Below are 25,510 nucleotides of genomic sequence, written 5' to 3'. Positions count from 1 at the left end.
CAACTTCTGACGACTGATCATTTTACAGATTGACACTTTTCATAAAGCACTTATGTTATTTCCGATTGTTAAGGAATGACCCTGAGGCCTTTACTGATGCGTTATACAGCCTATCCCTTTGCACAAAAGAAATGTTGAGGTTTACTACAGTAAAATCACGAATTGAAATAAAAGCAATGCACAAATATTTGGATAGCTTTGACAATCAGGGCAGTGGATTTGCAATAAATACAGTTTGGATTGCATCACAATGTCCTGCGGTGCTCACATGCTGATGTTCACCTCCCCATGTGAATTACATAACTTGGTTTCACTTCTACCCTAGATTACAACACTCTGCTCTCTTAGAAAGATTGTGTGTACTGTATTTCATCAACGTTTAGAAGTCTTTGAGTTTAAAGACATGTATATTTTTATTCATTCGACCAACATTGAAAGCAGCATACAGTGTATTCAAGGTATTTATGGTATTTAATCAGTACGTGGGATCCCTGGAAAACAAGCCCATGACACACCTCCAACCTAAAACTAGTTATGGGAAAAGGGAATGGGTCATGGGAATGTTTTCAAATGCTCAAAATAAAACGAAACGCGTTTTGAAAAATGTAAATCGGATATAGTTAAAAACAGATTTTAAAGAATAGGTTCGGGCAGAAAATAAAGAAAAATTTGATTGCACATACTGTATGTGTCTTAAGTAGCACGGGAACATTTTTAGTGATAGCCAAAAATACATCGTATGGGTCGAAATTATCAATTTTTCTTTTATGCCAAAAATAGGATATTAAGTAAAGATCATGTTCCATGAAGATATTTTGTACATTTCCTACCGTAAATATATAAAGACTTTATTTTTGTGAGTGGATGGCCTGCTACAGCGCCTCTGATTAACAACTTGAAAGGCAATTTTCTCAATATTTCGAAAAATGCTGAAAATATTAACAAATATAAAGTTATTTTTCTTGTGATCTCATACTTCTGCAGCCTGTATAGGATACTAAACTGTAAAAAATGATGTGACCATGGCAACATAAGTTTTACTAACACTAATCAAAATCAAAAAAATTATATGAAATAGCCAAGATTTAAAACAATAATAGCCAATTTGTTTTTACCTAAAGATTTATGGCACTGATCATCATAAAGGTGGATTTACAGTCTTACTGCCTCGTTCTGTGTTGTTTCGTAGCGTATATTTCATAATGTCAACTTATCAACCCAAGAGTCAATTGGCCTATAATCACTATTATCTCAGAAAGATGGATGGGCAATTCGGTATCTTTCTGAACCGCCAATGAATGATTGAGCTGTGCTGTAACAGCTGTCCCATCATCCCTGGCGTGTATCGGCCTATCAGTGCTAACTGCTCACTAACTTCTGTTCTATGCGCATAACCAAACACTTCAGCGGTGGAGTGAGCCCTGCTGTCTCTCCGCTGGTCCTCTATATGCACAGACTGCAAGTCTACTTAGTTTCCTCAATACCCCAGGTGGTCACATGACCAATCAATAAACTTCACATGAAGCATCGTGCATTTGCATAAGCTGCCAGGCCTGGTGTTCTGTCTTTCTTTAATGATCTGCATCTCAAAGCACGCTTGGATAAATATATATGGGAGAGATTAGCCGCAGATTATAGGGAGGGACGAAGTCAAGCGATGCTTTAAATTCAGTTTGATTTTTCCTCCTGTGTCTCTAATCCATCATCATTGACAGGGATGCTGAGGTTTCATGGATCGTGCCGTGACGAGCGGCTAGTGTGCGGTGCACGCTCAGCGATTAATGACATCACCGCCTTTTCCATCAATTATTTAGATGGTAAGTACCCTCGCGACTCTTCCAAAGGGTTCTCTTTGTGTTCAACATTCACTTCAGTTTTAGAAAGCAAATTAGCATCCGTATTTAAATAAATGGTCCAGTTAAAGGGATAGTTAATCCTTCAATAAATTTTGTCATCCTTATGTCATTCAAAACCTGTATGAGTTTCTTTTTTTCTTCGGAACGCAAAAGAAGTAGCCTATTTTGAGAAATGTCTCGGTAGTTTTGTGTCCATACAATGGAAGTCAATGGGGACCCATGTTGTTTGGCTACCAACATTCTTCAAAATGTCTTCTTTCATTTTATGCAGAAGAAAGTCATACAGGTTTGAATTTTCATTTTTGGATGAACTACCCCTTTAACAACCGTATGTCATATAGAAGAACCAACATGAACCTGTCATTGCAATAATAGCATAACATTGCAAAACAGATTTGGTATTCCTTTCGGTGCTGAACTACAACCTCTTTTCTGATCTTTCAGTGAACGTTTTGATGGTGTGCTAAATTTAAATTACCACGTAAAGATTTCTCCATCATGTCTATTACAAATCAATACTGCCACTTTGAATAAGGGGTCAAATGATTTTAATGACAATAGATATTCGTCTCGTTTCACTGGCTGTCAAACTCAAATCCCCAACAGCATCTTTTCTCCAAACTGTCCTTCTGTTCCCTCTTTAATCTCTCCTTCCCCTCCCTCTTTGTTTCACAATGATACAGACCTGCATTATCAGACACATCAGACAATGAATCAGTATTGCACAGCACATTTAATATTAGAGTCTGCCTCAATTTTGCGACGTTTGCAAACTGCGAATCCTTCCTCATGTTGCATAAAATTGTCAGATTTTCCCTTTGTTCCCTATCGTACAGGCATGTCGAAAACCCCCGTGCCAGACTGAAAACAATTCTGCCTGGCGAAGGACTCTCTAAATCTATGCAGATAAATATGGACAAGTTAGTTTTCAAATTTGGCAAAATGCCTAAATATATATTCAATGCACACTGGCTGCAATGTAGGTAAATATGAACCTGTTGGCTCATGTTTAAATGTCTGGGTTTGTTCACCCTGACTGGAAGCACAAGTCTGAGGAAAAAGCTTTCACATGGAACGAATTAGACAAAAGTCAAATTCAGTCTTCAGTTACCCCCAAACATCCCCCATTTTGACGTACAGCAACACTGCAAAACCCATTTAAGGTTTTTTTTTTTAAGTCAGTTATGACACACATCCCGGAAATTACTCACTGCAGACTGCTATAAACTGTTTCCCAAACTGTTACATCCCAAGAAGAAATGAGAGAACTGTAACTTCCTGTCCTGCAGAAGAATACAAGGGCTCCCTCTAGTGGCTAAACAGAAAGATGCAGATCATTACAACACAATCTGTTCTTTGTTCTGTTGGAAAGGATTTGCAGAAAAAGGTCACTGGATCAGTCACATGAAATAATTATTACATAGCAAAAGATTGCGAAAGTCAGAGAGTGACCTTTAATGCAGCGCAACATCTGCAAATACATATTCAGTTTCAGACTCGCTGATGCTGAGGAGGAAGCTTTATAAATACGTCAGGGTGTATTTTGTATTACGTACAAATGAAAAAGGTCATGATTTTTTCTAAAAACAAAACATTTTGGGCTTTAGTTTGAATACGTTAGTCTTAAAGTCACCATGAAATTAAACAGGAAAATTCGAAGTGTTTTACACCGTGTCGCAGGGATTATTATTAATGATTCATCCGTGCACACCATTCTTTTTTCAAAATTCCTTTGCACTTCTAATCTTTAATCAAAAACGTTAAGCTCCTCCCCCCTCTCAACAACAACTCTTCAGCACATGACGTCAGCAACAAAAAGAGGTAGGACTATATAGCTCTCCCGTCCAGGCCCAATTTACAACAAACCAATCAAAAAGGAAGGGCAAAATAAAGCCCGCCCTACATTTTTTCTAATTTCAGAAGCCGATTTTGATTAAAAATTACAAGTGCAGATGAATTTTGAATAAGTAATGGTGTGCACGGATAAATCAATAATAATATTCACTTCAACACTGTGTAAAACACTTATAATTTTCCTGTTTGATTGCATGGTGACTTTAAGGATATCCTACATTTCCATGTAGAGGATATACAGTACGCATTCAAAACGTACAATCGCTTACTTCCACCCGAAATGTAGCAATGATTTCTATGACATCATTCTGCACTTCAAGCTTCTCATCTAATTCCAGGCTGTGAGGTGAACTAAACGCTATTGGCTGTTTTAAAAGGGGGAGGGAACACTAACATGTCCCAACTGTTTTTGTCGAAACGACACCAATGCGAACAAAGCTATGCACTTCAAGGCCGTTAAAAGTTCAGTGTTACATTTATTTCATTTTAAAAACGTTTTCGCACAATCAAAATATAAATACATCTGTCCCGCACACAAGAGAAGCCGCCAACAACACAAAAGAAACGTTCACTCAGATTACCCAGACACCCGTCTGCATACACGCACATGCACAACCCGGCACCTGAATTAAGAGTTAAAGGTGCCAATACCATGACAACAAAAGACACCTGTACAGACTACAGTCTGTGTTTCCGTACGGAGTTTGTGTGCTTGAGGACTGAACAGCGACCCGGTTGACTCTTCCCAGTTATAAAAAGGCTTTCCATTCTGCTCATTTTATTTCTGGACCAAATTCAATCAAAGCTGCTGGTTTAGTCGGAAAAACACTGGGTCGTGATCAGTTAAGACAATTAGTTCAAGTGATTCAAATCAAATCAGTGAAACACAACAGAAGGCCAAAATTTCAAAAAGAACGTTTCGATTTTTAGAGCTGAACTACTGACATAACTTATCTCTGATATACAAACAAGTTTAAATTCCGTAAGCTCCGCAGTTGGCCGGCACAGGTCCTTGTGCAGATCCTGTGCTTGTTTGAAGGGAATGGGCATGTCTCTGTGGCCACATGTGAAAACAGTCTGGGGCTTTTATTGTGGCATCTTCCCTTTAACACAGAGCTTTTTCAGAATATTAGGCATCTAATATGTCCTTGTGATGCTAGGATGCTTTTCCCAGTTCAATCTTCTTCTGAATGGCTCTTGCTGAGTGGTATATCAAAGAATCAATAAGCCCAGCAACTAAAAGAATATCAAAAAAGGAGGAAGTGAGACATCAACACAAACATCAGTTTGCATTCAAAACAGTCTGGATAGCTCTTCAGTACCACTCGATTGGGTCTAAAAATATATTTCTAACACAATAGGTTTCTTTTTCATTTAGAAGATGGAATAGAAGGTTACCTGTAAAAACACCACCTATAATAGCACAGACTCCTGTTAAGAAATGGGTGAAAGACCTGAGGAGACAAACATAAAAACTCTACTTGCATATCAAATAGGTGCATTTTATTGAGATAAAAAAACAAATAGTTTTTTAACATAAATGAGCTGTGGAAACAAATAGCAGACGCTCAGATAATGTTACTGAAACATACCTCTGCTTCTCTGTGAATTTGACCATCATCGGAGACAGCTCATAAAGCACAAACACACCAGGTAAACCCTGATCTCCAATCAGTCCGTTGGCTACTTTTTCGTGTCTTGTTACTGAAAACTGGTTTGTTTTAACCACCTAAAAACACAGGACAAGTTTCGGTTTCACAAATGCCTCAACAATCTCCATCAAAAATGAAACGATTAAAATAGGTCAACTTATTGTTTACTTACACTTACCTCCCCATCTCCTTTAACGTATATTGTTGGTACAATTTTGACGAAATACTGATACATCATTGAAGCTGTAAAAAACAAAAGGGCACATAGATCAATCTATCTCTGAGGTTCCCTCTTGCTCTCTCAACTGAACACCTATAATAGCCGTCACCTCTGCACTAACTGTATATAAACAGCATACTGAATGTATATATTCAAGTGTTTAATGTTTATAAATATAAGAAAAAGTATCATTTTTGTTATACAAAGAAAATGCAAATGTAAAAAGATTTGTGCAAGCAATGCGCCGCCGTGCTGCTAGAGGGCGCTCTTTATTCCCTTTGTTCTCCGCTTACACTTTTATAGCATTTCCTGTTGAGTAATGGCGTCCGTGTGATACAGTCCTGCAGCAGATATTGAACAGGACCGAAGCTGTAAGAAGACTATTAAATCCAGTTACTAATATAACAGATTTAAGCGAGGTAAGCAGTCTTTCTTCAGATAACGTTAAATCTCTTCAGAGTTTGACGAGCGCGTTTCACACGTGCGTCTCGATGAGTTATTCGTTCAAGGCCAGACCTTGATGACATCTAACAAGATCAAACGATTCACGTGCAACATTTCTTTGTATTATATAAACTGTACGTTTTATGTTAAATATATTTAGGAAAACGAGCTAATTCTGGTTCGTGTTCTTACGTTACAACCTCGCCTTATGCTGTCTAGTTAATCAGTGGTCTGGCTGTGTCCCAAAACCTCGTAAAATCACAATAGTGGGCTTTATGAAAGCATCTAGTCGTTGTTTGGGGTAGACAGCATCATATTTACTCCAAAACACACTACATAGGTAGGCGGCACCGTAGGTTTGCTCAAAAATGCTGTCTTGGTAGGCAGCATTCCAAGTTTGCAAAAGGTGTTCCACCCAGACAGGTGCAAGTTTACAAAACGGTGTTAATGTGCTCTTGATAAATATATTTTTTTAATGTTGAGTCAATGTTAAATTGGTTATATTCAACACTCATTCAACATTAAATCAGGTATCTTTGCTATATATATATATATACTGTCTGTGTAGACCAGGTAGTTTGCCCAAAAATACTGCACGCACTCAATTATTACGATTTGGGATATTCATTTATAAATAAATGTCTATCAGATATACTGTCTTGGAAGCATTTGCCTAGGTAGTGTTCACTTGAAACAGCCCATATTTTGTTCTCTCTAGATGCCGGTGTCAGTAGGACCGTATGGCCAGGCTCAGCCCAACTGCTTTGACCGAGTGAAGATGGGCTTCATGATGGGTTTCGCAGTGGGCATGGCTGCAGGCGCTATGTTCGGAACCTTCTCCTGTCTCAGGTGTGATGTAAACGATATATCAATCAGCAGTTTAATGTAATGAACATGTTAATAAACTGCCATTGTATTACAATATGGCTAACTGATACACTTTGCATTCATTTGTACTTTTTTGTTCTGTCCAGGATCGGCATGAGGGGTCGAGAGTTGATGGGAGGAGTTGGAAAAACTATGATGCAAAGCGGAGGCACGTTTGGAACCTTCATGGCGATCGGGATGGGCATCCGCTGCTGAGTTCACACTAAAATTCACCTCTTTGGGACTTTAAATCATTTCTGGATTCATTGATTTGATGACACATCTTCAAGGACACGGGTTTCAATAAAAAGAGGGATTTGATCCAATCGAATGGACAGATTTTCTGTAGATCCTGAGCTCATTGTAAGATCTAGATGTTAGATTATAATCATTTAAATGCAGGTTAAGGTCAACCAGATGGATTTGAAGTAGAGTTGCCTATACATTGACTCTTTGGTTGTTCATCCTGGACACTACACACAGCCTGCATAGACTGTATTCTGCTGTCAGATTTTTACTTTAGGCATAAAAACAGCATGCACTGACCTTGAGGTGCTGCTACGTTGGTACCATCTAAAGGGTTGACGATTCCAGGGTAGTCTTTGCCGAATGAAAGATGTTTGATGAAGTGTGTCATGTTGATCTAGTCACACCAAGCAAATTCAATTAGGTCTAATGTGGATGATGGCAGACACACTTTATAGCAAGTTCACAGCTTTGAATCCACTTACATTGTCCAGTCCAAAACTCTGCAGATCATGAACTAAAAATAAAGAAATGAATAATTAAGCAATGCTCATAAGAGTTTTCTGTAAGTTAGACAAATTCTTCAAATTTTTCAAGGCAAAGCAATAGTATGTTAAGTGATGAGAATCATGAAAAATAAATTGGCACTTCAGAAAGCCACTGCAACATCAAATCACAAACTATTTGTTAAATACTAAACCACATAATATACAGAGAAAGAAGAGTTGAAAATATACTGATGTAGTAACAAGGTAAATTCTAACCTGTCAGTGCAGTTTAAATGTAAAGAATGTGGGTCTAGAGGCTTTAAAAAAAGATGTATTAAAATATAAAAGGTCGACTTACTTTCCACAGCATGCACTGCAGAAAGAAGAGAAAATAGTCACTTAATTGGTTTTGTTTTCTGAAAGCAAAGTTTTTAAGACATTTTGACAACCCTGGTGCTTAAAATTCATCCCAATAGTAGACAGTTTTTTGGGGGGAGTCTTGCCTTGCAGAAAATATTTAAATTTGCTTGATAAATCCAGGGTCCCTTTAAGTGCATCAAAGTATTAGATATGCACTGGAAGAATAGCTTGTGCATGTCCAAACATAACTGCTGTTAGTTCTGTACCTTGTTACTTGGAAAGATTACAAGCTTTGGTTGGAAAGGATAGACACCTTTGTCCCAAAATAAACACAGACTTCCCAAAAACGGTTAATTTCATTAATGAAACTGCATAGATTTACAGCATCAATGGTCACAGGGGTATTAAATGCATTCTTGCATACAAAAAGACAAAGCAGACAGTAAGCACTGTTCATCAGTCTAGAAACTCAGAATCTCAGATAACTGCTCGATATAAAGCAGAACTTGAGTTAAAATCACAGACGCTGAGGATCATGGAATGATCAACTGCTTTGAAAAAGAAGGCAGAGAAAGCAAACACATTCTGTATTTTGTAAGAACATACGAATGCGGTCACTGCGACATTGAACAGATCCCAACACAACGTTTGGCAGAGCGAGAAAGACATGCATACAAATCACACTTTCTGGTCTGATGCATACTGGCACATTTACTGGATTTTAAAGCTTTTATCATTTGTCATCCTTTCCTGAAATATGCTAAACAGTGCCTATGCCACAGACCAGAGAGCTTGGACTTGGTTAGATTAGTTAGATGTTGTTTACCATGTACATGAGACTGCTGAAAGCTCTTTCCAGGAGCAAAATGGAAATTTCCAGCCACCTGGAAAAATATTTTTTTGTGTGATTTTTGTTCAAACATCGATTCTGTATCATTGTAAGTTCAGTTAGGCGCTTGCATGTTACCTTATTAACTTCTAGAAAACCATAGACTTGGCATCCCTCGTTTTTCTGTTCCTGCATCTTTTGGCTGAAGCCCTCTCTCTTACATTGCTCAATGCTGTCAGGAGTCTTAAAGGCCCAGCCGCGCCGCCGGTACGCCTCTCGCACATCATCACATGTATTGCAACACCTGTAGACAACAAGTTTGTAACAGTTTAAAATCACAGTCTTAGTAAATTACTATTCAAAGGTTTTTTTTTCATTTAGCAGACCTTCATATCTGGCAGAACTATTCAATGTGGCGGTTAGGAATTTCCTTTTAGATGTCGGGGTCAGTTAACAAATTCAACCTATAATCTGTGTAGTAAGATGTCTAGAACCTGTTTCAGAGCAGTAGACAGACCTGTTCTACCAGCAGATTTTTTCCCCTGTACTACAGCAGCTATATTAGTGAGTCGTAGGTTATCAAACAAGAAGAACTCACTTTAAATCTTCGGTTTCTGCTCCATAACAGCTTTCGCAGCGGTCAGGATCCAGCTTACTGGCATCAAAAACCTCTTCCTCCTTTATACCCAACTCTGCACAGAAAACAGCATGGACAAAGTCATGTGTTGATTTAATGAACAGTAATGAATGTAATGAACAATGTAATGTCTTATTTTTATTTTAAAGAAAATGTGCATATCTTCAGGAAAATATTTTCAAAATTCAGAACAAGGAAGTTCGGAACAAGATGCATTTGCAGCTAAGTTTCTACACATAAAACTGGGGAAAATGTACAGTATTCCAAAAATCTACAAAAATCAATGAAGGTTGAGGAACAATTAATAAATCCTAATGTGCGTTCTGCTAGTATAGCATAGGTCTTATTTCTACAATTAAATATTAAAAGTAACATATATCAGACGTGCACTAAAAAAAGATGATACTGACCATGCTTTTCAGCCTCTGTTGTGACTGGCTGGGCATCTTTGTCAAGTCTTTGTTTAAACAGGTTGTGCTCCACATCTAGCTGCTGCTCTCCTGCGACATCCATGGCATCAATACTTAGATCTGACAAACCAAAACAGAGGTGTACATTTATACAGTTAAAGAAGCGGAGCATCCAGCTTTGTATTACATTTTTTAACCAGAAGGGCGCAATCTTTTTATCGGATGGCCATAAAAAAATCACTTTTTATTGGATGACAAAGTGCTGTAGCATACCTATAATGATGTGTACTGTTTTACATTGTGGTTACAATCAAACATTAATGTTCATATTATGACACCTAAGCACAGGCAGGTGTATAGGTAAATATCACTTAAAATAAGAATAAATTATATCACCGTCGTTTATGCTCAATTTACTTTAATAAGTAAATAATAAATAAATGCAACATATTTCACAATACAGAGCCACAAAGATGTTGTACTGACAAATATACAAAGAAAACTGATGCAAAAAAAATTACTACGGTTGGACACCCAAATATACAAAACATAATGTGTACTTACAGGCACATGGCATATGTGGAAATATAACATCGATGTTGATTCTGAGCTTGTCTCCTCTAGAGGTGTCTACAAATAGTTCAGGATGAACCTAAAAGAAACGCACAAAACAAAACCACACTCAGGTAGGTAGTACTATATAATACTGATCTATGATCAATCTCTTTTAATATGCAACGGTGCACAAAAGCGCTGTTTATTTAAAAAAACGAATTACTAAAAAAAAATATATATGCATAATATAAAAACTATATTATGCACATGTATAGAATAGACAGACATACAAATAATGTTATATTCAATATGAACCTGTTGTTTATATACAGTCATACACCCACCTCTTTAGTCAGATAATACTGGAGCTCAGAGAAGAACAGGATCAGCATAATAAGTCCACTGATGATGGTTACTATTGAGTGAGTAAGGGAGGATCATGTTTATTAGAAAACAGACCCAACTTTATAATTCATACAATTACATTACATACATGTATACATGGCATTTAAACCAGAGCCACCTTAAATATCATTTTAATGACAGATCTTTGAATCTATGGATTCATGAAGAGGACTGACTCCTTCACGTTGCGTTATTTTGTCAAAAATGCTCATTTTAATATGTAATTATATGCACATATTTTAGGACTTTATGATAATTAGCCTGTTCAGTTCACGAGCTTGTCTGTATGAATGACGCTCAGCACGTAAAGAAGCTCGCAGCGGTTTTCTCACTCACCCGTTGCTCCACCGCATGTTTTGATCCTAAAATCCTCTAGAGTCTTGGGATAAGCATCAAATTGTTTCAGTTTATTTAACGCGTCCATTCTCCCTCTCGTACGGCTGTAAAGCTAGCCGTCACATCGAATTCCAGTGACCCATTTCCGGGACAAAAAGGAAGTGATGAAAGTCCTTCAGCCAACCAGATTCCACCGCGTAGCGGGCGCCTCATTTAGTGGCAGACTGGCAGTAAAATAGTGAAATATTTTGAACTGATTTGTTTATTCATTTATACCCATTCATTCATTAACGAATCTAGATCTTTATATTTTATTCTACTTCTGTAGGACTGTCGTTGACATCTCTACACTTGACAGAAACCGAAACCATTAACTTACTCAACTTTTAACACAGCCATGAAATTAAACAAAAATAGACCAAGTAATAGATAAAGTTTTTAAATTACAAGTATTCTCTATAATGTTAAAATGACAAGCTATTGTATTAAATTAATTATATATTAATATAAATATTAAAAATAGTATTAAAGGTGTTAATTTTTGGTTTCTAAAAATCAGAAACGTGTTTAATTCCCCTTTCGCTGTAGGTATTATGTGCAAGTATATTAAGGTATATGAAGAGATCAGGCTAAATGCATAAACAAGATGCTTTTTCAATATGAAAAAAAACATGACACAACCTGGACACTACTTTAATTGATGATCATAGTGATATTAATGTAGAATGCTGACAATTGAGAAAAGATGTCCAGACATACACAAATTTAGCCTCTTCTGAAAGCAGCTTTAAGAAAAGGCGAACTTTAAATAATGCATGATGTCTGCCGTCACAAAACATGAAATGTTGGGAATGTGTCCTGACATCAAACAATGCTTCTTGGTAAGAGGTTAAAAATGAACTAATCATGAATTTAAGGACAAAACTATGAAGAAAATAGAAAGTTTATATTCTGGCACGTCCAGGTCATTTCAGACACTTGAATCCTATTAAAAAGCCTGCCAGATAGAGGCAACTTGTACTGAGGAACATATTCTATTCCTTTAAAAACACTAAATTGTTTTACTATTGTTCTTTCGTACCTACGTTTTATTAAAGTCTTGTGCCACATTTTTATAAAGCTCAAACAGAAGAAATAAATTCACAAATGGCAACAGCTGGTAAGGGTTTCATTGGTTATACCAGTTTTATTAAATATTTACACAACAACGTGTAGAGAATCTACTGCAAAGACAGATCTCCCAAAGCATGAGAAGGTTGCACGTGTATTTTTTACTTTCCTCTGAACACATCCCCTCGCAAACAACCCCAACAATTCATTCAGATGATTTATTTTACAGTAAAACATCACATGTCTATCTGGAGCCCCCCTCCCCAAGTCATTTAGGAGAAAGGACACCTAATAGAAAGGATGTCCAGCAGTTATTGACGATAGCAACCTTATCTCGATGCATTGCGCGCTCTGTAAAAGATCGGACAAACGTGAATCAGGTTTTAACGTTGTGTCAAGGCCTGCTGCAGTGCTGAAGGCAGCCGGGTGGCTTTATTTGGGAGGCCTGTAGGCGATCTTTCTGCTCTTCAACACAGACCACCTGTGCCTCTTCATGTAGTAGACCAGGGGGACAAGTATGGAAGCGCCCATCAACAGCTGCAAAGAAAACCAGATTAATGTTCCATAACCATCTAACTGTTACTTTGACTTCAAAAAAATAAACAAAAATAAACTCCTGGAGATTGGAATAGGCTTTATGCGGAACAAAACACGCAGAAACCGGAAAACAAGTCTCATCACATCCAGTTTAAGTTTTTTTGTATGCACTTCATTACATAAAGAGTCGTTTTACTCAAAATGCCTTTAAATTAGCTACCAAAGATGATCAAAATCGATGCCCATCACATAAACAGTTTACCTTAAAAATCCAGAGATATCGTTGATAGGTAATACTGTTAAGACACTTTTTCTAACAAGCAGGTGTAACGAGACCTGTTTACCGGTTTAGTGACGTGACATTTGACATATACCCTCTAGGGTGCGTACAAACCTTCAGGCCCATGCGCTTGCGTTGGTCATGCTCTGGCTCGCCGGCCCACCGCAGGAAAGTGCAGACGTCTTTAGCAACCTGGCTCATGGTGGCAGTGGTTCCTATATAGGGAGAGGAGTGGCACATTGTGAGTTTTTGACTAAGAATGCATGATTTGGACAAAAAGTCATACCATTATGTTTATGTTACAATGATATTTCAAGAAATGCCCAAATACATTTTTTGGACAAATAATTATAATAATAATTCCTGCCTTGTAGTTCTTAGTGGTCCACTTTCAATTCAGATATGATCCTGTAACTGTAAACTGTAGCCTTTAAATTCACAAAAGGTCATATCATGATTTCTTCTGCGTATCAGAGTCTAATAAAATGTTAAGTAGATAAAACACAACTCACCGTCCTCATACTCCAACACCTCATTGTAGATAGGTGGCGCCATACCAATGGCCTGGCCAGGGAAATAGGGGTTGTAATAAAGATCATCTTTCAAAGTCACACCAGCTGGGGGTTCACAGTAACCCGTCAGAAGAGAGAACACATAATCTTCACCTCCATGCCTGAAAGAAAGAGAGTTGCACATCAAGAGACAGTTAGAATAACAATATCTGATTTTACAAGATACAGCCCTATGAAAGACTGCAGAATTAGTACAAATTAGCACAAAAAATCTGTGTACAAAAAAATTACATATACAAAGTAAACTTAACCAACAAGGAAACAACAATAACTTTTATTGTACAGCCCAGCATGATAAGTTTGTGAAAATTTAGAGAAAAACTTCCCATTTCCTTTGTTTATCATCAGGTGATTCTTACGAATTCATTACCTTGCACTGATGATATAGCTGAGGTCAGGGGGCAGAGCGCCGTTGTTGGCGGCACGGGCAGCCTCAGGGTTGGCGTACGGTTTAGGGAAGTAATCAGAGGGCTTTCCAGGTCGGGTGAACATCTCGCCTGAATCATCAGGACCATCTACCACTTCAATCTACAACAGGACAACATAATCAACATTAGTTACATTAGATAGAAACCTCTGTGTTAATGTAGCAAGAGAAAATCCAAACTGTTTACCTCCTCAGCCAGGACCTTGACCTCGGCCTCTGTGTGCGAAACACCAACCAAGTTACGGAAGGCCAAGTACTCCATACTGTGGCAGGCCGAGCACACCTGTTTATATACCTGGTACCCACGACGAATACTGAAAAACAAAGCAATTGAAGAATGTTGGTAACCAAACAACCTTGGCCCCCATTGACTTACATTGTACAGACACAAACCCACTGAAACACTTTACAAAATATCTTCTTTTGTGCCCCACAGAAGAATGTGGGTGAACAACAAATGAAAGATTTTTCTGTTTTACCCATCACAATCAAGTTTTTTTTTGTTTTACCTGGCATGTTCGAGGTTTTTTGTTTTACCTGGCATGGTCGAGGGAGGAAAGCATGCCATTATGGCTCCAGGGGTATGAAGGCGGATGCAGTTCCAGATCTGAGGCTTTGACTGACTGCTGGAGCATCAGAGCCAGACCCACTCCTCCTGTTGTCAACACTCCAATCGTGGTCAGGGCGATCTTACTCCCCTTCGGCAGGCTTGCAAATGACATATTGGCCTGCAAAACATGACACAAAAATTTATGTTGCGTACTGTGGTGTACTATAGTAATTTGACACACACAATAGTAAAAAACAATCACTATAATTATGTACCATATTGATAAACCATCATTTTTTTATTCACAACATAATTCTTAGAGTAACATTTGTGTCGTTTCATAGTTTTGATTTAGTTGACCTTTACTCTAAAATGTAGAAAAATATGAATAAATTAGGTCATAAAAAGTATCAATTCAATTACACAATATTAGTTCCTACTGTAACTCTAATATGACTCCATGTATTCTATTCCATATAGGGGCGGTTTCCCAGACAGGGTTTAAGCCTAGTCTCAGACTAACTTAAATGTGAGAGATGCCTTGATCGAAAACGACTTGCACTGACATATCTTAAAATATATCACTGTGATTGTTTTGTCTCAAGATGCACACAGTAATATTTTTTTGTAAAGTATGTTTTTTAAAACAACTTAATTATCCTAATTTAACTAAGGCCTAGTCCTGGTTTAAGATAATCCTTGTCTGGGAAACCGCCCCATAAAGTTCAACAAGTGAATTAAGTCATTACAAAAACATATAGCAGTGCATGTGGAATAAATAAGCAGTTGTCATCTGCCTTAAATTAAATAAACATTATTAAAATTACATCACAGCTTTTAAGCCCCGTGATGTCACCTTTTAGCTTAAAGGAACCAATCCTATTATTATTAGACTCAAACGTGTTTTCTCATCCAAATGTACAAGGTTATATTTCCTGTAATACTACATATCAACTGTGTTATTAATGTAAAATATCAACATAAATATCGCGACACGACTGCACGTAGTAGCCACTGCAGCTGTGACCTTGCTCTTCACGGTCCGCTCTTATTAGACGCCGGGATTTCCCAATGAATAAAAGCGTATGCCTCCGTCCAACACACGCCGGATAAACAAAACAGAAAGAAGAAGCAGATAAATATTACATGTATCCATACCCGTGGAGTATGAAATGCTTTGGATGTGTTCAGGAGGGCTCTCCCGGTTCCGGAGAACACAACCACACGGAGCGCCGCCATGTTCTTGACTCTGCGGATAGAAAGACACTTCCGCCGGAACACAGCCTGCCTGGTCAGAACCAAAGACCCTTTACAAAAAGTAACCGCACTCGGCAGCCAAGTTTACGTTACGTTACGTCTGCGGGCAGACCTATATCTTAAAAATCGCGCTGAGGCCACATTTAAACAGCTTATTTCAGACGAACAATTAATTATTTGACATAAACTCTACCATGATGTTGTTTCTTAAGATGAAATTTTTTTCTTTTCCAAACGATTAGAAGGCGGTAGAATACTTTTTTCGCAGCGTTGCACTTTTCGTTATTCACAGTAGATGTCATTGCAGGGTTTGCTGCATATAGTCTTTGCCTAGTCTATTACAATACATAAACAGTGTTATTAAACGCTAAATATACAACTTAAAATATTAATATTTAGTACAGAAGACGACGCAATACCGTACGTGGCTTTTTGAACCAAAACAATGGTGCTGTTTTATTTAGATTAAAGTCCCAGTGAAATTAAAAATGAGAATTCTCATTTTTTCATGAAATATTGCAGCGTTTATAGTAAATATCTTATCAGTTTTCTTTTTAAAATTCATGTACCCTCATAATCTTAAATTAAAATCTGAAAATGCACTTCCGCCCTGAAATGACTATCCACCTGATATGACGTAAATTAGACGGCTTGGCCGGAGCATCCGTTTACTCATCCCCTTCAACTGTCAGTCTGTTGCCAGTTTAATTTCAAAATCTGTGTCCGAAATCGCATACTGTGACAGTACGTACTGAATTTGAATAAGTACCTACCTATCAGGACATTCAATATAGTATGAGTGGGAGTAGTATGAATACCTTTCGGACATACTGCGTCCGCAAACAAAAAAAGTGTTAAAACGCACAAAATATTAGATGTAATTGTTAGATCACCAGTGAACAGAAATATGTTTAATTGATTCCTTTCAACCCCCTTACTCTGCTAAAAAAAAGTACTTTTTATAATTTTCATCATTATTTTTCATTTAAATTTATGATTTATTTTTCTTTTCTTTTTATGTGTATTATGTTTACAAATGTATTGTTATACATAATATTGAAATGCATCCCTTGTACTATTTTCAATATATATATATATATATATATACTGTATATATAAAATACTGCTTCCGCCATGTTTTATGGTAATGTGACCCGTATCTTTGACCTATGACGTATTAACAACAACCTATTCGTGAGCGTTGATAAAAACATGTAGTCACGAGAAATTCATTTATTGGTACTTACATCAAAAACGGACATCCGCCTTAAAGTTCTCCGCTATATATAAAAAATACACTAACCCTCTCTCTAGGACCTATTGTATTATTGCTCCTGTATGACATATCGCTTATTGCTCCCTGAACTCTCTGTAAGTTAAAAGCGTCTGCTAAATGACTAAATGTATATTTATTTGATTTACTTTTTAAATTTGACCGCTGCTCAGCTCCCGTGGCATCATGGGATAGAGAAGTGTCCATCCGACCCACACTCACAAATCTCGGCGGAAGTAGTAGACCATCCGGGTGTTTCTCGCCTACTATTTTTTGCATACTGAGGTTTCGGTCATACTATTCTTGACTCACGCTCATTTTCGCCTACTATGTAGTATATAGTAACAGCTGTTTTTACGCACCCAATCAATAGGGAGGCTCAGAGATGACGTATTTTTGTATGCAAAACCTGGAAGCGAGTTAGCATTTTAAGACTTCCGGTTCCATCGCTCCAAAGTCTATAGCTGTGTCCCAAATGACATATATGTATCATTTAATGTAGTTTTCATCTGTTTTGCCCAGCATTACTTTAGTCATCATCAGATTGAAGCGTTATCACTCTTTTGCTTGAGCAGCGTCCGATGGCCCCGCCTCCCTTCCGCTACGTAAGCGAAACTGCGACCGTTGAGAAACAAAAAAAATCATTATATATTTGCACGATTTATTTATTTTATAATAGTAACAATAACTCTAGCAACTATGCGTGAGTAGTTACGGTGATAAATATTTTTAAAGGAACTTAACCCCAAGCCTTCTCTGGCTTAGTAAAATGACTGTAATAGCGTATTTATTCCTGTAGATGGCAGTGTGTAACAACGCCAATGTGCTAATACAACCGCATACATGAGCCAACAGCGGTGAGATTTGATTTTAAATGAAATTTAAAATACAACTGTACACTGAGTTATGTCAATAATACATCAACTTTAATATTTAACCATGCCTATATATACAAAAAAACGTTATTATAAAGAATAGCATCCTTGCTCTATCATGGAGTTTTATGCCTTTTAAACGATGCCATTTCTTAGTATACTGGGTGTGGGTTTTGTCGATCATATTTATTAATGCTGGTGTAGAAAACCGAGATGGTTTTAAAAAACCATGTACACCGCCAGGAGACCCTCTGCGTCTCAAAGCTCTTTGTTTATGGATGAGGGAGTGAAAGACAGGCCGGCTGGGTTCGATCAGTTCTATTTGCAGATCTGAGATGCTGCCAAGGACTTGCTTTTGATAGTAAATGTTAAAAGTATATGACTGCAAAACATCCACTACTAGGCAATGAATACATTATTGAACTCCAAATCCTTCAGAAATCTGTAACCGTCCCAACAAACTTAAAGGTCCCCACCTGCCTTTGTAACACGGGCCCATATCTCAAGAAGCCAAGCGGCAAAAGAGACCTAAATTGGCCACCTTGCCTAGATAAGCCGGTGGAAAATTGAGCGTGTCCCACGGGACAGGACCGAGGCTCAATCAGGTACAACAAACAAGTGCCTTCACTGGCCAGGCACTGGAATTTTTATATAGCTTTATCAGATTGTTTGGAAAATAATAGAATTTTGATTCCTACTGACACTTACAATTTAGCCACGGCTGTAAGCCCTGAGATCACAATCGATTTCAATTGATACAGCCTTGTCGTATTGTAGAATGAAAGTACGCGTCAGATTAGGCATTATAGAAACATACAGAAATGAATGCGCCCCATTTTTCAGTGCCAGGGGGAATGTGATGTTATATCTTGATTCTAGATGTGATTTACTTCACGGCCTTATCCTTTTTTCTCCTGGCTGCAATGGAATTAGAAAATATAAAGGCAGCATATACTGTATAAATGATCTTTCAGTAAAAAGTAAGTAACCGCCATACATTGTCTACCTGCCTCTGACCCATAATCCTCTGGGGTAAGTCTAAATAGACATGTTACCCTTGAAATCTCCCGAGGCCAGCCTTCAGGTTACCTTGCATGCTCTCAAATACTGGGTTAAAATGCTGCCTGCAGTCATAGCAAACGATAAAACCTGTCCCCATCAGCTCCCCATGGGCAAAAGTTTCGAAAACGTCTCTAAGAGAGGCAGCGTTTCTTTGAAACGGTGCGATTTGAACTCCCCTTCAATAATAAAATAGTTTTTGGGGGGTGACTTAAAATAAACCCTTCCCGAAGGAAACATTTATTGCTCAGAGATTATTCATTCAAAGCTCAGATCTCATTTTTGTTTCTTTTTCAAATGTTTTTCTCAAATTCCCCTTGAGACTCCTAAGAGACAATTTTTACATGCCGTTAGATTGCAGAGGTATACAAGGTATTTTTATTGCATTGCTCGGTTAATTTGATATTAGAATAACTGATTGAAAAAATGTTCAAGATATTTTGAGACATCCTAGAAGCAGGAGCCTCAAACATTCAAAATCTTTTGATTTGACTTCACTATGTGCTTTAATGTCATTTCTGTCTACATAATATTAATGATATTATATTTGTGATATTTCTTTCCCGTCTCTTATTCCTTGATTTATTCACATTACTCAAACGAATATGCATGTATTTGTAAGATTGGTTGATATCTTTACTTTTCGGTTTTCATAAGCCAGTATTTCTCACATGTGTCATTATGACACATCAATAGAGCCCCATTTATCCAGAATATAAATTATATATATTACATGTTGAAATGTCGAGCTTGGAGACACTGTTGTGGAGGGGTTATTAACCCAGGCTGTTGCTATAGTAACCCTCTCATCTTGGGGCCAGATTTGATGACAGAATGACATGTTCCAAACAGACAGGTTTCACTATTGTAAATTACTTTATTTTATTTTCACCTCGGAGGCATTAAATGAAGTAGAAATGAATTAATTTTCACTGACAATGCACGCATAGATTTAATTCACAGATGAGGATAAGGTAAGACATTTTTTCGTAGAATATATTATGCATCAGAAATTGTCCTTCAGCATTCTCCAGATTAGTCACATACTTGAAAAATGAAAATGCGTGAAAATGTTTCTCAAAGCTACATCACAGCTCTTCACGACAACCACATGATTTCAGGCATCGTTCATCTGTAAACAGTGCAGTAGAGTTACATATCAAAGTTGAAAAATTAAGGGTTTTAAAGAATGCTTAGAAAATATATTTATGAAGAGGACATTTTTATTCCATAGGTTGTTCTTTCATAGATTTGACGGAGTTCTCATCTGTTTCATTTATAGAGCAATTTACTCTCAGATTTGTCTATTTGCCTTTTCTCCTAAAGAGAAATACACATGAGATAAATGTTAAAATACTATACATGAAAAGTATGGAGGTGCAAAACGAATGTAGATTGTCCAGGTAAAATAATCTGGATTGGGGTAAATTTGATGAGAAATGTTTAAATTCATATTGAAATCTTTAACAATGGCATTTGATTGCAGACTTGACAAATCAGAGCTCAGTTCCTGACACTGTTGAGATCTCTTCTGAAAATTGAGATTTCAGGCTCTTTTTCTCAGAAAAGAGATGCAGGAGACAACAAGCGTTTCTATTTGCTCTCCATCTAATCTCATTGAGAAGAAATAATTGAGATCTCATGTTTTCATGTCAATAATGCATTAAGAAATGAATCAGGCAAACTTATGCATGAAAAATTCTGTCTCTTTATACTGAAATATGGGATATTTAGAACGGCTCCCATATTAATGTCTAGCCTGGGTAGGCCACTCCAAAATCAATCAGCACAGTGTCGCCCAAAGGTAAATCCGCAATGCTACAACTTTTTCCAACGTGGTATGAATGCAGCCACAACAGGGGCATTTGTATACAAATATGAAAGCTTATTATTGGTGTGAATACGAGCCGTTGGCGGCGTGTGATTGAGTGGCCCTGGGAGTCTTCTGACTTGTCGTAACAAAGGTTGGCACGGAATCCATGAGAGTTCTCCAACACATTCTCATTTTCTTTCTCCCCTGCTCTCTGTTTATTGCGGCGGAGGAACTGAAGTGATGCACGAACGCTTGCTTCCATTAAGCGGTCTCCTGTCGCTGTCTGTTGCCGTGACTCTGTGCCTCATCCGCGCACCTGGTGTCAGCTGGTGAGCCGCTTCTCGCTGTCCTTCGCGTGGACAGCAGGAAGCCACGCCCGCTAATGTCAACAATGATTAACGAGAAGCGGTCCAGTGATGCCCGTCCTCCCTGGGCTGAGATGCCAGCAAGTTTCTGAGGTTATCAACACCTTAGGCGGATAAATTGAGTACGAATGAAGGGCCCAGTGCTGCGGGCCTATGCCACTCCATGCATGGATGGTGCTATAAGCATTCTAAATAACCCCAGATGAATATTTTTGTTTATTTCTAGTTCTAAAAAAAGCAGACAAATGACACAAGCACACAATATAATACCATGTAACACATAGACTGCTAGATTTGTTCTTTTTGTAATTTTGTAGGCAATTTCTTTCTTCTTTTGTGTGTGTTTTAGTCTGGACAAGGAAAGAGGGAGTGGCCTGAAAGACTTACCTGTTCCCCATCAGTTTTTTGGGAGCTTTGAGGGGAGGAGCAGGTGTATTTAGTGTTGTTATGTGTTGACCTTTTACCTGTTGGCAATTCAGAGAATAATTATTTAGTCATTATTTTTTCATAAGCATTAAAATACGTGAACGATGTTAATACACATTCGTTTTTAAAAATCATACAAAACATAAAGAACACAGAATTGAATCAAAATTTATTCAAAAACCCTCTAGACTAGACCCAGGCATCCAAGCTGAAAAACACTATAGAAACCCAATAGAAACCATCAAATAAATTCTAATGGGCCATTAAAATACCGTTATGAACAATTAGCTTTTTCCATTAAAACTATAGCAAAATTCTGTCATCATTTACTCACCCTGTTGTCTTTTTAAACAAGTGTGACGTTCTTTCTTTTGCAAAACCCAAAAGAAGATATTTTGAAAAATGTTGGTATCCAAAACCACTTCAATTGTATGGACACAAAACCAATGGTTTTCTGTTACCATCATTTTTCAAAATATCTTCTTTTGTGTTCTGCGAAGAAAGAAAGTCATACAGGTTTGAAATGACAAGATGGTGTAGTATAAATAAAGACAGAATTTTCATTCTATAGGTGAACTATTCCTTTAATCAGCCAGACAACACCACACCAAAAGAATCCATCACATACTAGTAGACAAAATTATAATTTCCATTCAAACCAATGCAATTACCATTATAACCATAAAATCTGTGCAATTTTCTATTGCGTTTTGTGCAGGGTTCTATTGTTTTTTTTCAAGAAGGATGGTCTCAAGAGGTGTCATGCAGTGACATACATTAGCTAGGTAAACAGATGTTCTGTGTCATGTTTACCATATTGTGTGCATTTTAAATGACTTATACACTGGAACTGGTTTTATTGCTTATCTGAGGACAACCCTACTACTGCTTACATCTGCACAGATTCAATCTGGGAGCGACACAGACATGCATTTCTATCCACTTGTACCTGTTTTTATCCGCTTTTCCACTGTTCCTCCACACACAGAAAAACATTTGATGTCTTACACAGTGAAACTGGTGCACAGTGTTATGCAATTTTGTTACACAAGTACACATATCTGAAGGTTCACCGTGTGACTACAAACCCGGAGACAAATTTTATTGCTTAAGAGTTTGGTCGTTTTTTTTGAAAATCATGTCTCGTTGTTTCTTCAGAGGAGCATAAAAATGACTAAGATTGCAAGCGTTGGTATATCTTGATAAACAAATCTAATAAATATTAGATAAAAATCTAAGAAGGAGGACTCAACATGGAATCATAATTAACTATATTTACATATACATTACATTCCCTATATCTCTATGCTGTCTAGTATCACGTTGCTGTAAATGAGAAATAATCGAGATATTAAATAACTATAACATAATTATTATATGGTTTTGATGTGTACACATCTTTGATGTGTTGCATCTAGACAGATTCAGTTTTACCACTATTTCATGTGACAATGATTCTGACGTACTGCTTTTATTTTCAGGCCATTCCTAGGGAGATGTAGCAGTGTCTTCGCATTAGATTGATTTGATTCCAGGGATGCATTCCAGGGCCAATGCATCCAAGCCAGATCCCCACTGTAATTCATCATGACCCAAGACTCAAGTGACCTGGAACATTGCCAAGAATTTTGATATGCTTGAGCCAGTTCTGGTACTGACTGGATAGCAAACATCCATCAGTGCAACATCTGTCTAGAAAAATCAAGATAATTTGCGGTGAAACACAATTCATGGAGTCTGCTGGGAAATCCATAAATTCTGTACATTTTGTGTAAAGTTTATGTAAGTCACTATACATACATAGATAGTGAATATATCTGAACCCAGCCATAGTGAAGACACATCAGTGTAGTCTATACGCCACTGCAAGACATAAAACAAGACCAGGCAGCCAATGCCCTTGTAGCGACCCTTTCATTATTATAATTTATTATTACGCAGCTGTCTGGGGTGGTTGATTCTGATGGGTCAATCGCAGCCTTCCGCTGTCAAATCTTTCTGCATAATGACGTCTAAACTATCCGCCATAATTGACCATTGTCCTAGCAAACCCATTTCCAAAGCAGTTTGAGTTTAACGTCTCTCATATCACTTCGTGGTCTCTTCCCTTTTACATAATAAAATAATTCCAATTTAAATCGATATTTTATTGATTGATTTGGTAAGTGGCCATTAAAAAAGCAGGATCGTACGGTCAGATGCTCATTATTGCAACATAAACAAGGACCCTCCACTTTTAAGACAACGGCTAACTGACTGGGTGACTATTGGACCCAAATTAATGTTTGGTGAAGGAAATGCTGAACTTTAGAGGAATTATTAAAAAGAAATATGCATAAAGAAGACAAACATGGCGAACAAGAAAGAGAAAATGACTTGTATGTCTCTCATCAAAAATGGTATGCTGAATCCTCAGCGATAATCGTCCTTTCAAGTTTCAAATAAAACACATTTTATTTAAAGATTAAACGGACTAATGTCTCATTGAATTCTTTCTGCTGGAAGCATTAAACACTAGGCTGTTAATTATTTATGAAGAAGAGACAGAACAGAGCTCATCGTACCCTGCAAGAGAAAAGTATCTCTTCTTGAATATTTCTGTAAAGAGAAACTGACTATCACGGCTTCTATGCCAAGCGCGTATCATTCAGGGCATTTTAACATTTCCCTGTCAGTTCATGGCCAGCTGCAAAGGGGTGAATGAATAAGAATGAAGATGTATTTGCACATTCACTCATTGTCCCAGTGGATTGCAAAACCTATTGCCTCTTCCCTCAAACCTCTTGCCTGCGAAATGAGTCGGTCCTATATTCATAGCATGTCAGGGTCATGTAAGGCAGAGTATCTGTGTGGTAGCTTATATATCTTACATGAAACACACAGGGTCACAATCCAATTACAACTCACAGATGTACATTCATATCTGCTGGCACAGACTATCATATTTCGCTTTAATTAGATTATTAACCATATAAAATCAATGCAATCCGTGAAGCTTCAGCAGCAGATACATGCCTGACATAGTAATTCATTATTCAAAATTAAAGACCAAAACACCTGGATTTGGTGCACGCAAAAGGCTGCATACATTTTGCAGTAATGACCAAAATGGTCTGAAAACAGGCCGAAAGAGGGTTTGTGATGATCTTGCAGGAATCCTGTGCCAAAACTGTTTGAAGATAATAACTTCAATTTTCAAGGCTTTCAAATCTAACAATGTCAATATTGTGGAGGTGAGCTGGGGGGCCCTAATGTGGTTTGTGGTTCTAAGTGCATCATACGATTATTTTAAAAAGCGGCAGAGATATTTCTCAAAGTCAAGACCTGATAAAAATTTGTGGCTTTCAGAGTTTTGCGGCTTCAGTGTGGCTTTCTAATGTCTGCGATGACTGGTATCATCAAGGCAATCTGTGTGCTCCTGAACATTGATAAAATAAACTGAAATGCAAATATATGCATATGTAAGATACCAGACTTATTAGCCTTGTCATTTACTTAGGCTATAATACAAAATATGTAAAATGAGTGTTGCAAATACTGTAGCCTAACCTTACGAAACAAAAAATATGGTATATAAACATATGGAAAATTCAATGCAATATATTAAATAATACATTTCCAAATAGGCCTATTGGAACTATGTGATTATATTTTTCAATATATGAAAAGCGACAATTCCTTCTATCTTATTCAATACATTGTATATATTACAATGTATTATTCAATTTATTTTCAAGAATATGTTAAATGATTTAATATATTGACAATTAATATACAGGATCTGATAAAAATACCAGAGAACAGCTG

At 37.4% G+C, this 25,510-nt stretch overlaps 3 protein-coding genes across 6 annotated transcripts; 1 reads left to right on the top strand and 2 right to left on the bottom strand.

Moving 5' to 3' along the window:
• Nucleotides 1-3,135: 3,135 nt before the first annotated feature.
• ergic3 (ERGIC and golgi 3) lies at nt 3,136-11,301 on the bottom strand. 4 transcript variants are annotated; one of them, XM_057338720.1, is made up of 14 exons: nt 11,160-11,301; nt 10,763-10,833; nt 10,428-10,515; nt 9,864-9,983; nt 9,415-9,508; nt 8,955-9,120; nt 8,814-8,871; nt 7,986-8,000; nt 7,625-7,656; nt 7,440-7,536; nt 5,535-5,605; nt 5,303-5,439; nt 5,109-5,164; nt 3,142-4,946 (listed from the first exon to the last, which is right to left on the bottom strand). In XM_057338720.1, the coding sequence occupies exons 1-14, from the start codon at nt 11,245-11,247 to the stop codon at nt 4,867-4,869; spliced, it is 1,173 nt and encodes a 390-aa protein (XP_057194703.1). In that variant the 5' UTR covers nt 11,248-11,301; the 3' UTR covers nt 3,142-4,866. The 4 variants fall into 4 exon arrangements, with proteins under 4 accessions (XP_057194706.1, XP_057194707.1, XP_057194703.1 ...); XM_057338722.1 differs by having other exon boundaries at nt 3,151-4,946; nt 5,541-5,605; XM_057338723.1 differs by lacking the exon at nt 7,986-8,000 and having other exon boundaries at nt 3,136-4,946.
• On the top strand, nt 5,866-7,410 carry romo1 (reactive oxygen species modulator 1). Its single transcript, XM_057338725.1, has 3 exons — nt 5,866-6,001; nt 6,745-6,875; nt 7,001-7,410. Exons 2-3 carry the CDS (start codon nt 6,745-6,747, stop codon nt 7,107-7,109), a joined length of 240 nt encoding a protein of 79 aa, XP_057194708.1. The 5' UTR covers nt 5,866-6,001; the 3' UTR covers nt 7,110-7,410.
• Nucleotides 11,302-12,319: 1,018 nt separating the features above from the next.
• LOC130556852 (cytochrome c1, heme protein, mitochondrial) lies at nt 12,320-15,923 on the bottom strand. Its single transcript, XM_057338168.1, has 7 exons — nt 15,794-15,923; nt 14,623-14,813; nt 14,273-14,399; nt 14,029-14,186; nt 13,599-13,759; nt 13,201-13,301; nt 12,320-12,806 (listed from the first exon to the last, which is right to left on the bottom strand). Exons 1-7 carry the CDS (start codon nt 15,872-15,874, stop codon nt 12,702-12,704), a joined length of 924 nt encoding a protein of 307 aa, XP_057194151.1. The 5' UTR covers nt 15,875-15,923; the 3' UTR covers nt 12,320-12,701.
• Between the last annotated feature and the right edge of the window lie 9,587 nt (nt 15,924-25,510).

The sequence above is a fragment of the Triplophysa rosa genome, linkage group LG7 (genome assembly GCF_024868665.1).
Source record: "Triplophysa rosa linkage group LG7, Trosa_1v2, whole genome shotgun sequence".
Taxonomy (NCBI): Eukaryota; Metazoa; Chordata; class Actinopteri; order Cypriniformes; family Nemacheilidae; genus Triplophysa; species Triplophysa rosa.
Note: the sequence above shows the minus strand (reverse complement) of the source record. Positions and strands in the feature narration are given on the sequence as shown.

Bases quoted from the DNA above. Each gene is read 5' to 3' on its own strand.
- LOC130556852 (XM_057338168.1), bottom strand. From the start codon at position 15,874: ATGGCGGCGCTCCGTGTGGTTGTGTTCTCCGGAACCGGGAGAGCCCTC. The intron at 14,187-14,272 runs GTAAACAGTTTG...GTCCTGTTGTAG, and splicing joins TCAAGGTCCTGGCTGAGGAG to ATTGAAGTGGTAGATGGTCC. The intron at 13,760-14,028 runs GTAATGAATTCG...TCTTTCTTTCAG, and splicing joins AGCTATATCATCAGTGCAAG to GCATGGAGGTGAAGATTATG.
- romo1 (XM_057338725.1), top strand. From the start codon at position 6,745: ATGCCGGTGTCAGTAGGACCGTATGGCCAGGCTCAGCCCAACTGCTTT. The intron at 6,876-7,000 runs GTGTGATGTAAA...TGTTCTGTCCAG, and splicing joins GGAACCTTCTCCTGTCTCAG to GATCGGCATGAGGGGTCGAG.
- ergic3 (XM_057338720.1), bottom strand. From the start codon at position 11,247: ATGGACGCGTTAAATAAACTGAAACAATTTGATGCTTATCCCAAGACT. The intron at 10,516-10,762 runs GTGGGTGTATGA...CGTTTCTTTTAG, and splicing joins AGTATTATCTGACTAAAGAG to GTTCATCCTGAACTATTTGT. The intron at 4,947-5,108 runs GTAACCTTCTAT...ATATTCTTTTAG, and splicing joins TATAGGTGGTGTTTTTACAG to TTGCTGGGCTTATTGATTCT.